General features: G+C 41.3%; 1 protein-coding gene across 3 annotated transcripts in view; it reads left to right on the forward strand.

The window, feature by feature from the left end:
- Positions 1-10243, forward strand: part of disc1 (DISC1 scaffold protein) — an 86677-nt gene extending 76434 nt beyond the window's left edge. For 2 of the 3 annotated variants that reach the window (XM_055635183.1, XM_055635184.1), the window contains exons 11-13: positions 2162-2417; positions 8710-8754; positions 9967-10243. In XM_055635183.1, coding sequence (XP_055491158.1) covers positions 2162-2417; positions 8710-8754; positions 9967-10104 — 439 coding nt within the window. In that variant the 3' untranslated portion in view covers positions 10105-10243. Of the gene's footprint in view, positions 1-2161; positions 2418-4683; positions 4755-8709; positions 8755-9966 lie in introns of all 3 variants that reach the window. The other variant, XR_008723432.1, reaches the window with a different exon arrangement.
- Positions 10244-15811: the final 5568 nt, after the last annotated feature.

A 15811-nucleotide genomic window follows, 5' to 3' on the forward strand; every position in this document is an offset into this window, starting at 1 on the left:
TCTCTTTTATGAATGGGGATTTAGTTCCCCTTTCTTCGAGGACCGACCGGAGGTTCCGCTGTCACCTCTGCGGGCCGCACTCGGTGAACGTTTTCAAGGACCTTTCTTCAAGGACCGAAAAAATGGCCGCTATTCGGAGGTTTTCGTTATTTGGATCTTCGGATAAAAGGTTGTGCACCTGTATATAAATTATGATAAAATTGGGCAAACCTCTTATTAATATATCTAACTGTGTGTGGCCCCTGCTCTTCCCCACCCACACCACAGCCCTCTCACCCCCCCCACCCCCTGACCACCCCACCACCCCCCCCCACCACACATCGCCTCGTCCCCAGTCCACCCACCTGCCTTCCTCCGGCCCCAACCCCTATCCCTGTCGGGTGTTCACCATCCCCCCCGACCTACCCCCCCCCAACACCGAACGGTCTGTCCTCAACAGAGGTCTTACCTTTGTCCCCCTCCGTCCCCACCTCAATGAATTCCGCGCCCACCACGACTTGGAGCGCTTTCTACCGTCGCCTCCGCCTCACAGCGTACTTCCATGGGAAGGAGTCTTCGCCCCCCACTGATGACCCCTTTTCCCGTCTCCAACGCACCCCCTCCTCGTGGAATCCTCGTGGCCAATTTCCGGCTTTAGAAAAAAATAGAAGGGTTTCGGCCCGAAACGTTGCCTATTTCCTTCGCTCCACAGATGCTGCTGCACCCGCTGAGTTTCTCCAGCTTTTTTGTGTAACCTTCTTATTAATATCCTTTGGTAGTGTTAGAAGCTCACCCTTATCCGATTTAATTTTAGTGATAGTATTTTCCTTTTCTTGTTGCTTCAGTTGCCTCGCAAGTAATTTAAGTGGCTTATCACCAAATTCGAAGTGTGCCTGTTTTGTAATTTGGAATAGTCTTATTACTCTTGCCAATAATATTCTATTGAGTTTATATTTCAATAAGGTTATCTTATTATGTTTATCTATGGTTGGGTCAGTTGCATTGTCCAATTCTAATAATTTTATTTCCTGTTCTATCCGCTGAAGTTCTCTTTTATTTTCTTTATTTTGAAAACTTTGATAAGGGATTATAGCGCCACGAATGTATGCCTTAAAGGTTTCCCATAATAGCGATACAGAAATACCCGGCGTCTCATTTATTTCGAAAAAAAAATTTGTTTGTTCTTTTATATATTCATAACGGGTTATTTAATATTTGTGCGTTGAATCTCCAAAAAGGTTTTATACCCGGCATTCCCTCAATTTTAAGTATAAAAGTCAATGGTGAATGATCGGAAATAATACTATTATGGTATGATGGTTTATTCGTATACGGGATTAATTTTGTATCCAATAAGAAATAGTCAATTCGTGAATAAGTTTTATGAACCGATGAGTAAAATGAATATTCCCTTCCACTTGGGTTTGCTATTCTCCAAACATCAGCTATGTTATTATTTTTTATATAAGTATTTAAAAATTCACAGGTCTTAGTTTTAACAAGAAGCTTTCCTACCTTTATTGATTTATCTAAATATGGGTCTATAACACAATTAAAATCTCCCCCCATTATTATATTTTGATAATTATGCTCTGCAATTATATCTACTATTTTCTTAAAAAATTGTGGGTTATCAAAATTAGGCGCGTAGATATTTATCATAGTTAATTGCGTACCTGTATTATAAATTTCTCCCGTGACTATAACGTATCTTCCCTCTTTATCAGATATGGATTTCTTTAATTTAAAAGGTATACCTTTCCGAATTATAATGGCCGTGCCTCTTGCTTTAGAGGTGAATGCGGAGTAGTAGGCTTGACCTATCCAGTTTGCCCTTAATCTGATCTGATTTTGTTGTTTCAAATGCGTTTCTTGTAGGAAAGCAATATCCATATTTAATGATTTTAATTGTGCCAGAATTTTACCCCTCTTAATTGGCTCATTCGCACCTCTAATGTTCCAGCTACAGAAAGTGAGACCTCCGGTGTTCGACTATTATCTTGCATTGGCTATTATTAAAATTGATTTCTGATAGTTTTTAATTTATGCCTGCATGAATGCTTAATGCCACTGATTAAAGAAACAGAAATACATTTCAAGTAATTTACCCAAGTTTATTTTGAACAATAAATAGATCACTTGCAGTTTTAACTGAATATTACTAGCTTGGTTTTTGTTTCAGTTGTGGAACCCATTTATTTGAGAAAGTGTGGGAAGCAGACTTGGAGACCTGTCAACTTTTTATCAGAGGTTTGCACCTGAAAGAGTCCAGTTACCATGCCTGTGAGGAGGAAGAGTCCCGAACAGGTGAAGAAGCTGAAGCCATTGAAGTTGCATACTCCGATATTAAGGATACAGGAGATGTATTTTCAAGTGAACAAGATGGACATAATATACAGTGCTTTGTTCCAGATCAAAAAGAGATTGATTCAAGTGAGGTAACTACTGATTTATGTATTCCATTTGTATTTTCTTGATGGTTGACAATGCAATGCCTCAGTTAGATTCAATAACAGCTGATTATTCTAGTATAGAAAACTTAGCAGATTTCTTGGGGAATCTGGTCCTTGCGTTTCCGTGTACTTGTGAATATGATATGAATATGATAAATTGGATAGTTATATGGACGGGAAAGGTATGGAGGGTTATGGTCTGAACGCAGGTGTATGGGACTAGGGGAGAATACGTGTTCAGCACGGACTAGAAGGGTCGAGATGGCCTGTTTCCGTGCTGTAATTGTTATATGGTTAATATAATAACTTAAAGTAGTTCTCTTAACTGACGTGTGATTGTTATAAGCAATTATTGACAGTGTCCCCAAAATAAAACATTTTTATTTCAAATTCCCAGTTCATTGCACTCTTGGCAAAACAAAATCCCATTTGTGGAATAACATTGTAATAATTTGTGTACACACATCTTCTTTTAATGCTTACAGGGTGTTTGTCACTTCTGCATCAAATTACTTAACTGCAGCAGTGTCTCACCAGTTAAAAAAAATCCATGGCCAAAAATATTTAAACGTTTAACATGTGTTTGTTAGTTAATCATATGCTCAGTATAAATAAAATCATATTTGAGAATAATATTTTTTTCTTGGATAGAAGCATGGGTTTGAATGACTTTTAAAGCAATGAAACCAACTCAGTTTAAATAACTATTTTGAGTTGAAATTTACAGTTATTCTCAGTTTAAATTAAATTGCTTTATATAGGAATAGCCTATGTATGCAAGATTTGACCACGAGCACCAATCACAACTTTTCAAAGAGCAGTCTGATTGGAATGTATCAAATTATTTTAACTTTAATTAAAAGCATCTATATTAAAAGCACTTGATGAAAAGCAAAGGAAATTGGAAAGACCATTGAATATTTTGTATAAAGATTGGCCAGTGATTGAATACTTGAAAGATGCAATGCTACCTATTCCACCTCCAAATATAGAATAGAAAATAGGTGCAGGAGGAGGCCATTTGGCACTTTGAGCCAGCACCGCCATTCATTGTGATCATGGCTGATCGCAATATCTGAAAATAAAACCTCAGCTCAAACAATAAAACAGAAAATGTGGAATTGTTGGTTGGTTGGTTGGTTAATTGACTGCTTATAAATTATCGCTTAATGCAGTTGTGGCAAAAAGATAAGGCCAGGTGATGGATGTGTGAGAGAAAATATGTTGCAAGAGAAAATAAGAAGGGATATGGAATAAGATTGTTTAACTGGACCTGATAACCTTCTGCTGTGCTGCATGTGTTAAAATGCAAGGCAATGCAGCCTTCAATACATGTTCGGCAATTATGTCATGAATATATAAGATTCAGGGATTGAAAATACACAAATTGATGAAACGATAATATGTTCAAATGTATTAAATTCATGTTATGAATTTTGGAAAACAAATTCAGGAAAATATCAAATTGGGAGAACTAAAAATGTAGTAATATAGGACATTTTACACAAAGCCTGCTTCTACTCTGCAACTCATTACTATGGCTGCAGGCTATTTCCTTAGCCTGTTTTTTTTGTAACGGAGCTATGTAGTTTTATAAATTAAATAACATCAACTAATTTGGTGACCTAAAATCATGTTTTAAACTATCTCTCGCCAAATAATATTTTCCATATATTATGGCCTTATAACTTTTTGATTTATAAAGGGCCATTGCACATGATTATGGTACATTTAGAAGAAGAAAATTGAATTATAATTCTTGGGAAGAGAGAATCCTGTTGTCACTTGAAACCAATTTAATATAGTGGTACTTTCAAATTTTCAGTTTAGCCACAATACTTTAACATATATTTACAGTAAAATAATCTGATAAAGTGCTCTCCGAATAATATATAATAGTCCAGAAAATTTGCCAGCACTGCCAAAGTTAGAAGCATGCCACATTAACAGACTTTTACTGTATGTTTTTGAAAAGCAAAACTTTGACATTGCTCCTTATCCAAACATCATTTAATCTGTGTTTGACAACAGTCCTTTCTCTTCTTTCTACTGACTTAATTAATTAACAGCCTGCCTTATTCTTGCACTACTGCATGCCAATTCTCAGCTTAGATTCTACATGACGATTAGCAATTTTATAATTGAACCTAATTTTGATTCTTCTCCTGGACTTATTTAGCAATATATGTTAAATACCTGAAATTTGCTTTTTAATTCCCTGACCTCTTTCTATGCCCTGCATGCCGTGCAGTGTACCCTTTCTGTCCCTTTGAAGGAGAAGCTGACCTTCCCAGTAACCTACTAGATTCCAAATCAGTGAAGGTGAGAAACAGTCAAAGGTAATACTAATACTATCCAGTATTTTTGTAGTTGTTATCTTTAAACTTGACTTTGAATATAGTATTGCTCATAAGCATTTTTATTATTTTATGCATTTAGAGGATATCTGTGATCCTGCTCTTCCAGTGGAGAAATTGCCTGAACTGGAAATCAATGTAGGATAATTTAACCAAAGATTTTAACATGAGTCTCCCCCCCTATTTGTCTACATAGAATTACATCATTTGGAAATAATTTGGAATGAACAATTAGAATGATGCCATGTAGTTGCTGCATATATTCAGAAAAAAAATTGAATTTCAAAATTAATATTTGAACTGACAATCTAAATAGCCTACTATAATTTGCAGGTATATTTGATTTTGTTGTCCATTTTTATTATAGGTTACCATATTGTTAAAAAGCTAACTAGTCTTGATATTTGTTAATTGATAAATTGTCTGAAATAGTACCGAATAGTCTAGCTATATAGTGAAGGATTAACTGTCTAATAATTGCAATAGAATTAGGAAGTATTAAGCCATAAAAACGGAGGTTTGTAAATTGTAAAGCAGGCGTAGTTTAGTTTATGGAGACACAAAAGACTCCAGATGCTGGAAACTGGAGCAAAAAGCAAGTGCTGGAAGAACTCTGTGCGTCAGGCTGCATTTGTGGAAGGAAAGGGATACTTGACGTTCTGGATCATGACCCTCTGGACTGAAAGAGTGGAGGGAAGCTATTTGTTATTGGATGGATTAAGTATATGTAAAATTGAAAGCCGCATTCTTTGCTCAACCCAGATATGAAATTAGCTTCTGATGAATTGTTGCCCATTTTGTACTTCCACACAAACAAGTTTGATCTTGAAGGAACATTTTTTTGCCAACAAGTTATAGTTACAGAACTTACATCATTTATGAAGCAAAATACAAACTACAAACCACTGGAGGAACTCATCAGGTCAGGTTGTGTCTGTGGAGAGAAATGGGCAAATGGTATTTCGGGTCAGGACCCTTCTTCAGACTGATGAAGTAGATGAAATAAAGCTGGTAGAAAGAACTGGCAAATGATAGGTGGATCCAGGTACAGATCCCTTCTCGCCTCTTTATCATCTTTCTCCCCTCTCGAGTCTGAAGAAGGATACCAATCCAAAACATCGATGGGGGGGAGGTGGGGGGGGGGGGTGGAAGTGTGTGACGGGTGTAGGGGAGAGTGTATGACGGGGAGAGGAGTCAAGTCTATTAATTGACTCAAAAATTGATTGGCGTTTTACAAAAGAATATTCCACAACTTTCCACGACGCTGCCTGCAACCCCCCCACCACCCGTTTGTTTGTACCTCTATTAGCGCAAAAATGGTACATGATAGTGCTACGATTTTTGCCCCACCTTATTCACCATTGTCCTGTGCTGTAAATGAAGCACGTTTTCTTCAGATCGATAGTATATTTTAAAAGTTATTAACGTTTAAATAAAATTAACTTAAAACAGTGCTCCCACCCGCACATGCGCAGTTGGGGGAGAGTTCCCATGTATGTCTATACTGGCGTCGCAAAGGTCACCCAATGTGCCTGCGCAGTTGGGACCTTTCCAGAATTTTTATCGTCATCTTTTTTTCACAACGGCGAAACAGGTAAAATTTTAAAAACAGCATTTTATTGCTACTCCGGCCCCGTGGGGATCCACCTCCTTGGCACTGAGGCTGGGGTTGCGGCGGTGGCCGCTGCCGGCTCCGGAGATGGGGAAAGGCCGGGCGGGGAGAGGCCACACCGATCCAAGGCCTGGATGCTGAGCCTGGCTCTGAGGCTGACGGCGCTGCTGGCTCTGGTCACTCAAGGAGGGAAAGGAGCGGCAGCCTGGAGATCCTGGGGAGGTGAGGTGGGAGAGTGGGGGGATTGAGGGAGAGGAGGGGGTTGGGAGGGAGAGGGGGGAAAGTGGGGGAGGTAAGGAGGGAAAGTGGGGGAGGAGAGGGAATAGAGGGAGAGGAGTGGGGGAGGTGGGGAATAGAGCGAGCGGAGGGCAGTGAGGGAGGTGAGGAGGGATAGTGGGGGAATAGGGGGAGGTGAGGTAGGGATAGGAGGGTGGTAGGGAGGGGAGAGGCGTGAGGGAGGGAGTGACTGAGGGTAGGGGAAAGGTGAGGAGGGATGGGGAGGGGAGCAGGAGAGGGGAAAGAAGAGGGTGGATGAAGAGGACGGGGAGGGAGTGCTGGGGATGAGGGGAAATGAGCTGCACCTGCGCATTTGTGGGCTGTGAGTATCTCCTCGAAAACCAGACGCAAAAACACAGAGATTTTTACTATTTTGGTCTTGATTTGAGTTCAGAAATCCACTCCTTGGTCAATCATTTCTCCAGATTTCGAATAAAATTGATCACAAAACTAAATTTAAAATATATACACGCCGCTCACCAGCTGCTGACCTCACAATGCTCACATGCCGACCAATCCAGGCCCACCAGACTCCAGGCCCCGCACCCCCGCTGCTGTGGATTAAAGGCGCAGAAAGATTGAGAAAGTTCTGCAGGACAAACATTCTACAGCTCGGTTCCGCTATAGCTTCTTTGTTCTACAGATCTTGGGGCAGCGACTCCTCACGCGCTGAATCTACTCCTCATAAGTTCTCCTCATACACCTCCGTTCCGCTATAGGATCATGTGCTGAATTTTCTCATCACTGTCGGCGCAGCTCGTGAAGCCCCGCACGCTCATTCCTGTTGTGGGTTTCCAGCGTCAGAAGCCACTTCTCTCTCTCTTTCTTCATTTGGCAAACCGGCTCCCCAGTCACCCATAGAGTGGGGGAGCTATGGGTGACTGTTGGAATATTATGTTGGGGAACTTGGTCTGGTAATTTATAAAGATTTGCCACGCGTAATCTTTGAATAAGGCAAGTTTTGTCAAATATTGTGACAAATGTGAATTAATCTTGCAGAATCTTTTTAGAAATTTTTAAATGTTCTATATTTAATTTATTTTCTGTACAATTTTTTTTGAATCTCTATCCTGGGTTAACATTCAAATTAATTCTATGTGGCATCATTTTACAAGCATGAACATAGAACAGCACAGGAATGGGCCCCACTTAACAGGATGCCAAATCATCATGTTTTGTTTAGTTTATTGTCACGTGTTTCAAGGTATAGTGAAAAGCATTTTTCTTGCATGCTATATCCAGTCAGCGGAAAGACTATACATCAATCAAGTGTGTACAGGTATAAGGGAATAACGTATTGTGCAAGATATAGTCCGATTAAAGATAGTCCGAGGGTGTCCAATGAAGTAGACGGTAGCTCGGGACAGCTCTCCATTTGGTGATAGGCTGGTTCAGTTACTTTATAACAGCTGGGAAGAAACTGTCCCTGAATATGGAGGTATGCGTTCCAACACTTCTGTATCCCTTGCCCGCTGGAAGAGAGTGTAAATAAGCCTTAATTTCATTATTACCTAAATAATAAATAAGCTTTTATATTTGGAAGAGTGACCGTTTAAATAAATGCTCATTCGGTGATGTTATATCAAAAAACTGAGGCCAAAAATGTTCATTACTGCCCATTATGGTCAAGTAAATTTTATCAGCTTGTTGTTCTACTGTAATGAGGAAAAATCATCCAAGAACCTTTAATGCTTTCCAGAATCAGCATCAAATGATAGTGATAGTTTTATCAGTCAAATAATGTACAGAATAAAATGTAGTGGATTTTATTTTCGTAATCTTTGCACAACACAACCAATATGTCACTCGAGGATAAATCTTTGTTTTTCATAACATTCCCTGCTTCCAATGTCTTTAATGTACTTCTCACAGAGCTTTTAAGCTAAGCTTATGTCTTTCCCTTAACTATTTTTAACACATTTTAAATGCGTTATTTTGTTCCTCATCTGTCTTATCAATGTATGTGTTATGAATATCAACTACTTGCAGCACCTTCAAAATGTCCATCGTATTTTATATGTTTATTTTGTAGATATCAATGAGATGTTTTCTCAGCACCAAAGTTTCACAGTCAAAGGTGAGTACTTGGAACGTAATTGCCAGTGCTTCAGTGTGTGGTTAACACAAATAAAGTCTTATATGATATCATCCTATGTATTTTTGTAATTCATAGTTCATTGCATTCTGTTTTCTTAGAAATTCCAAACTCAATTTTTAAAATTTAAGATCCTGTGTTTTACTGCAGTTTTCTGCCAGAACCGTGACATAATACTCTGCACACTGCTGAGCTGCGTACCTGACACAAATTCAGCAGTGAATCGCCGTGCGTCTAGTGCTGGGTAGACCACAGTAAACGGAGCAGCCATGTTGAGATACTTGACATGGCTGCACCCTAATTACAGGCCATTGTTGGAGACTGCAATAGCTGCTCCAAAGTCTTGCATTCTGAAATTACTATTTCCCCATATATTTCATTTTTGCCAGAGATTTCTCTTTAGTAATAGGCTCATTGGTGGTTGCTGGCCTTTGAGCTTATTACAATGGCAGAATTTCTGGATTGGGGAGAGTGTGCAGCCAACTAAATAAGCTAAAACCAGTTCTATCACATTCAGTAGCTGATGATGAGAGAGAGATTACAGGATCCAGGTGGTTTGGAGAATGAAGATGTAGCTGCCCAGTTTCCAGCAATGGCCCACTATTACTGTGCTGGCAAGGGTTCACCACTCTACCTTCCTCCCGACCCGCACATCTCTGCACTGAACAGTAGCAATTTTCACTCAACACCTTCCTTCATGATCTCTCCACACTGAGCCTTGAAGCGATTCATTACTTGAACAATGCCAGTGGAGGGCATACATTTGCACCAGCTTCCAGGCACAGATTGCACATAGTGCAACAAGGTTTTATGTCAGGTTCCCAGCATGCAACCTAAGTGGATGTCACTTTAAAATACAAGTGGGTACGTAGCTATAAATGTGTGGGCTGGAAGAGCTAGAGTGAAATAATGAATCGGCATTATGTGGAGCAGTACCAAGCCAGGTACATCGACATCGGTATCTGTAAATAAATTCAGACCATGTAATCAGCCAGGGAAATCCACATCTGTACCTGTACTTACAAATTCAGACCATCTAATCAACTGTAATCATTTCTGTAAACCTGTCCATCCTGACTGTTATAAAACAAAACTATTATGGCGCATCTGTCATTATTTTCAGTTTCACATTTTTGATACATTTCAAAGTGTACCTTGAAGAATATGTTCAGACTACATTTTCTGTTTTTGCAGGTTGCCTATAAGGATTCTACAGCGGACATAAGGGAACAGTGTGAAGGTATTAGTGACAGGCTGGTATGTTTGGAAGAGCAGTTGCAAGTGGCTGTAAACAATCATGACGACAGGCTCACTCATATCCTTTTGTGGTGAAATTGCAGTTTATGACAGTTATTGGGAATATATTTGAAAGATTTCATAAGCTCTTAATGTTGTAATTAGCCAGGCGATGATACTTCTAAGCATAATGGAATTTTGTTCAATTAAAATTTATTTAATTGTGGTTTATATTTAAGGTAGTTGAAGATGAATAAAAACTTAACAGTAAGAGATGTTAACCATATAACCATATAACCATATAACAATTACAGCATGGAAACAGGCCATCTCGGCCCTACAAGTCCGTGCCGAACAACTTTTTTCCCTTAGTCCCACCTGCCTGCACTCATACCAAAACCTTCCATTCCCTTCTCATCCATATGCCTATCCAATTTATTTTTAAATGATACCAACGAACCTGCCGCCATCACTTCCACTGGAAGCTCATTCCACACCGTTACCACTCTCTGAGTAAAGAAGTTCCCCCTCATGTTACCGCTAAACTTCTGTCCCTTAATTCTGAAGTCATGTCCTCTTGTTTGAATCTTCCCTATTCTCAAAGGGAAAAGCTTGTCCACATCAACTGTCTATCCCTCTCATCATTTTAAAGACCCCTATCAAGTCCCCCCTTAACCTTCTGCGCTCCAGAGAATAAAGACCTAACTTATTCAACCTATCTCTGTAACTTAGTTGTTGAAACCCAGGCAACATTCTAGTAAATCTCCTCTGTACTCTCTCTATTTTGTTGACATCCTTCCTATAATTGGGCGACCAAAATTGTACACCATACTCCAGATTTGGTCTCGCCAATGCCTTGTACAATTTTAACATTACATCCCAGCTTCTATACTAAATGCTCTGATTTATAAAGGCTAGCATACCAAAAGCTTTCTTTACCATCCTATCTATATGAGATTCCACCTTCAAGGAACTATGCACGGTTATTCCCAGATCCCTCTGTTCAACTGTATTCTTCAATTTCCTACCATTTACCATGTACATCCTATTTTGATTTGTCCTGCCAAGGTGTAGCACCTCACATTTATCAGCATTAAACTCCATCTGCCATCTTTCAGCCCATTTTTCCAAATGGCCTAAATCACTCTGTAGACTTTGGAAATCCTCTTCATTATCCACAACACCCCCTATCTTGGTATCATCTGCATACTTACTAATCCAATTTACCACCCCTTCATCCAGATCATTGATGTACATGACAAACAACAAAGGACCCAACACAGATCCCTGAGGCACCCCACTAGTCACCTGCCTCCAACCCGACAAACAGCCATCCACCACCCTCTGGCTTCTCCCATTCAGCCACTGTTGAATCCATCTTGCTATTCCTGCATTTATACCGAACAGTTTAACCTTCTTAACCAACCTTCCATGAGGAACCTTGTCAAAGGCCTTACTAAAGTCCATATAGACAACATCCACTGCTTTACCCTCGTCAATTTCCCTAGTAACCTCTTCAAAAAATTCAAGAAGATTAGTCAAACATGACCTTCCAGGCACAAATCTATGTTGACTGTTCCTAATCAGACCCTGTTTATCCAGATGCTTATATATATTATCTCTAAGTATCTTTTCCATTAATTTGCCCACCACTGAAGTCAAACTAACAGGTCTATAATTGCTAGGTTTACTCTTAGAACCCTTTTTAAACAATGGAACAACATGCGCAGTATGCCAATCCTCGGGGACTATTCCCGTTTCTAATGACATTTGAAATATTTCTGTCATAGCCCCGGCTATTTCTACACTAACTTCCCTCAATGTCCTGGGGAATATCCTGTCAGGACCTGGAGACTTATCCACTTTTATATTTTTCAAAAGTGTCAGTACTTCTTTTACTTTGAAACTCATAGTATCCATAGCTACTCTACTCGTTTCCCTTACCTCACATAATTCAATATCCTTCTCCTTGGTGAATACCGAAGAAAAGAAATTGTTCAATATCTCCCCCATCTCTTTTGGCACTGCAGATAGCTGCCCACTCTGTCTCTCCAATGGACCAATTTTATCCCTCGTTATCCTTTTGCTATTAATATAGCTGTAGAAACCCTTTGGATTTACTTTCACCTTACTTGCCAAAGCAACCTCATATCTTCTTTTAGCTTTTCTAATTTCTTTCTTAAGATTCTTTTTACATTCCTTATACTCCACAAGCACCTCATTTACTTCATGCTGCCTATAATTATTGTAGATCTCCCTCTTTTTCCGAACAAGATGTCCAATTTCCCTTGAAAACCAGGGCTCTTTCCAATTTTTACTGTTTCCTTTCAACCGAACAGGAACATAAAGATTCTGTACTCTTAAAATTTCCCCTTTAAATGTCCTCCATTTCTCTTCTACATCTTTCCCATAAAACAAAATGTCCCAGTTCACTCCTTTTAAATCATCTCGCATCTCATCAAAGTTAGCCTTTCTCCAATCAAAAATCTCAACCCTAGGTCCAGTTCTGACCTTCTCCATAATTATATTGAAACTAATGGTATTGTGATCACTGGACCCGAAGTGCTCCCCAACGCATACCTCCGCCACCTGTCCCGTCTCATTTCCTAACAGGAGGTCCAGCACTGCCCCTCCTCTAGTAGGCACCTCTATGTATTGCTGCAAAAAACTATCCTGCACACATTTTACAAACTCCAAACCATCCAGCCCATTTACAGAATGTGTTTCCCAGTCTATGTGTGGAAAGTTGAAATCTCCCACAATCACTACCTTGTGCTTACTACTAATATCTGCTATCTCCTTACATATTTGCTCTTCCAATTCTCGTTCCCCATTTGGCGGTCTATAATACACCCCTATAAGTGTTGTTACACCTTTCCCACTTCTCAGTTCCACCCAAATAGCCTCCCTAGATGAGCACTCCAATCTATCCTGCCAAAGCACTGCTGTAATATCTTCCCTGACTAGCAATGCAACACCTCCACCTCTTGCCCCTCCAATTCTGTCACACCTGAAGCAACGAAATCCTGGAATATTTAGTTTCCAATCACAGCCCTTGTGCAACCATGTTTCACTGATCGCCACAACATCATACTTCCAGGTGTCTATCCAGACTCTAAGCTCATCCACCTTTCTTACAATGCTCCTAGCATTAAAATATGCACATTTAAGAAACCCCCGTCTGTTCTTCTCTGTTTATTTCCTTTTTTTTCTTTCTCATCTTGTGTCCGAGTGCTTCCCATTTCTGCTTCCTGCCTCCCATTCTGTCTACTAGCTTTCGCTATTTGAGTCCCTCGCCCCAACCATTCTAGTTTAAAGTCTCCCCAGCTGCCTTTGCAAATTTCCCCGCTAGGATATTGGTCCCCCTCGGGTTCAAGTGCAACCCATCCTTTCTGTACAGGTCCCACCTTCCCCAAAAGAAGTCCCAATGATCCAGAAACTTGAATCCCTGCCCTCTGCACCAGTCTTTCAGCCACGCATTTATCCTCCACCTCGCTCCATTCCTACTCTCACTGTCGCGTGGTACAGGCAGTAATCCTGAGATTGTTACCTTTTTGGTCCTTTTCCTTAACTCTCCTCCCAACTCCCTAAATCCTCCCTTCAGGACCTCTTCCCTTTTTTTACCTATGTCATTTGTACCTATATGTACCACGACCTCAGGCTCCTCTCCCTCTGATTTCAGGATATCTTGGATGCGTTGAGACACGTCCGAGACCTTGGCACCAGGGAGGCAGACCACCATCCTGGTCTCCCGACTGCGTCCACAGAAACGCCTATCCGACCCCCTAACAATAGAGTCCCCAATTACTATTGCCCTCTTCTTTTTTTCCCTACCTTTCGGAGCAACAGGGCCGGTCTCTGTGCTGGAGGCCCGTCCGCTGTCACTACCCCCGGGTAGGCTGTCACCCCCATCCGTACTCAAACAGGAGTACTTATTTGCAAGGTGTACCGACATTGGAGTACTCACTCGTTCCTGCCTCTGCCCTTTGCCCTTCCTTAGCGTGACCCACATGTCTCTCTCCCGTGGTTTTGGAGTGACCACCTCCCTATAACTCCCCTCTATGACCTCCTCACTCTCCCTGACCAGACAGGTCATCGAGCTGCTGCTCCAGGATCCTAATACGGTCCCTTAGGAGCCCCATCTCTCTGCACCTGGTGCAGATGTGGACGTCTGGAGGGCCATCCGACACCATGACCTCCCACATCTGACATCCAGAACAGTACACTGCTCTGACTGTCATTCTCTCGCCTTACCCTGGATCCGATACCAGTATAATACAATAGAAACTGCTGGGAGAAATCTGCAGGTATTTGACTCACAAACAGCTGCTCCCTCTTGCCCTTGAAACTGCACCTTTATTATATAAACAAAAAGCACTGTACCTTTAGCCCACTGTACCCTTAGCTCACTGTACCTTTACTAAAGCATTCTACCTTTAACCGGAAAGCAGAAATGCTAACCTGAGGTTGCACCCAATCAGCTGCTTCCTCTAGTCTGCTTCCGCCAATCAGCGGCTTCCACCAGAACCCTCCCTATGGAGTGTGGAACGTTACGGATTTTGGTAAGCCCTGACCCTCCTCCACTCTCTCCAACGGTCCCGGGCCTCTGTAAAAGCAAGCCCTGCGTCCGATTTAACGGTCCCGGGCCTCTGTAAAAGCAAGCCCTGCGCCCGATTTAAGTATTCACCGCCCTGACCCTCCTCCACTCTCTCCAACGGTCCCGGGCCTCTGTAAAAGCAAGCCCCGCGCCCGATTTAAGTACTCACCGCCCTGACCCTCCTCCACTCTCTCCAACGGTCCCGGGCCTCTGTAAAAGCAAGCCCTGCGCCCGATTTAAGTACTCACCGCTGACCCTCCTCGACTCTCTACGGTCCTGGGCCTCTGTAAAACAAAGCCCCGCGCCCGATTTAAGTACTCACCGCCCTGACCCTCCTCCACTCTCTCCAACGGTCCCGGGCCTCTGTAAAAGCAAGCCCTGCGCCCGATTTAAGTACTCACCGCCCTGACCCTCCTCCACTCTCTCCAACGGTCCCGGGCCTCTGTAAAAGCAAGCCCCGCGCCCGATTTAAGTACTCACCGCCCTGACCCTCCTCCACTCCTTTGTTCTTTAGCAAACTGTATGCAATCCAGATAGCTTACGGTACTGCTTTGAAATGAAGGCTTTGTTTAAAATTGGTCTAACAACCTGAATTTGAATCATCAATGAGTTATTTTATATAGTTAATTAACTGTATTGAAATTATGTAATTGAATGCCCACCACTGTGTCCTTATGGCCATGAATACCGATATTTGATTGTTTCTTATACTGATTATTATAGAGTTGCAATGGATGTGTTCAATATTGGGCATCCATGAGGTTCTGTAAACCACCAACAGCAGTAGAAGAGTACACTGCCACAATCTAACCTTGTCCTGACAGATCCGTTACACTGCTGTGACAATCTAGATGGTAGGAGTGAACATATTTCTGGGGAGACCAGAAACAGCCAAGACTATGGCAGTATGGTCTGGCTCAACTGAACAAGAGGGGTAAAGTAAGATTCTAATGGTAGTAGTGTTGAGATGCTTGAGCTTTATTGATAGGCCTTGTTGCAGCTGTAGGTGCAAATTCAGGATACTGTGTAGCCTTCTCAGGTCAAAAGAGGCACAGTATAGTTGCAGAGTGAACTTAAGAGGTAGTTTAAACAGCTAAAGGTCATGGCTCACTGGTACTAATGACATAGGTTTATAAAAGGGATGAGATATTGCAGCGTGAATTTAGTTCGCCGAGTAGCAATGTAAAAAGCAGCTTGGGTTAAAAT

Source organism: Leucoraja erinacea, chromosome 5, assembly GCF_028641065.1.
Source record: "Leucoraja erinacea ecotype New England chromosome 5, Leri_hhj_1, whole genome shotgun sequence".
NCBI lineage: Eukaryota > Metazoa > Chordata > Chondrichthyes > Rajiformes > Rajidae > Leucoraja > Leucoraja erinaceus.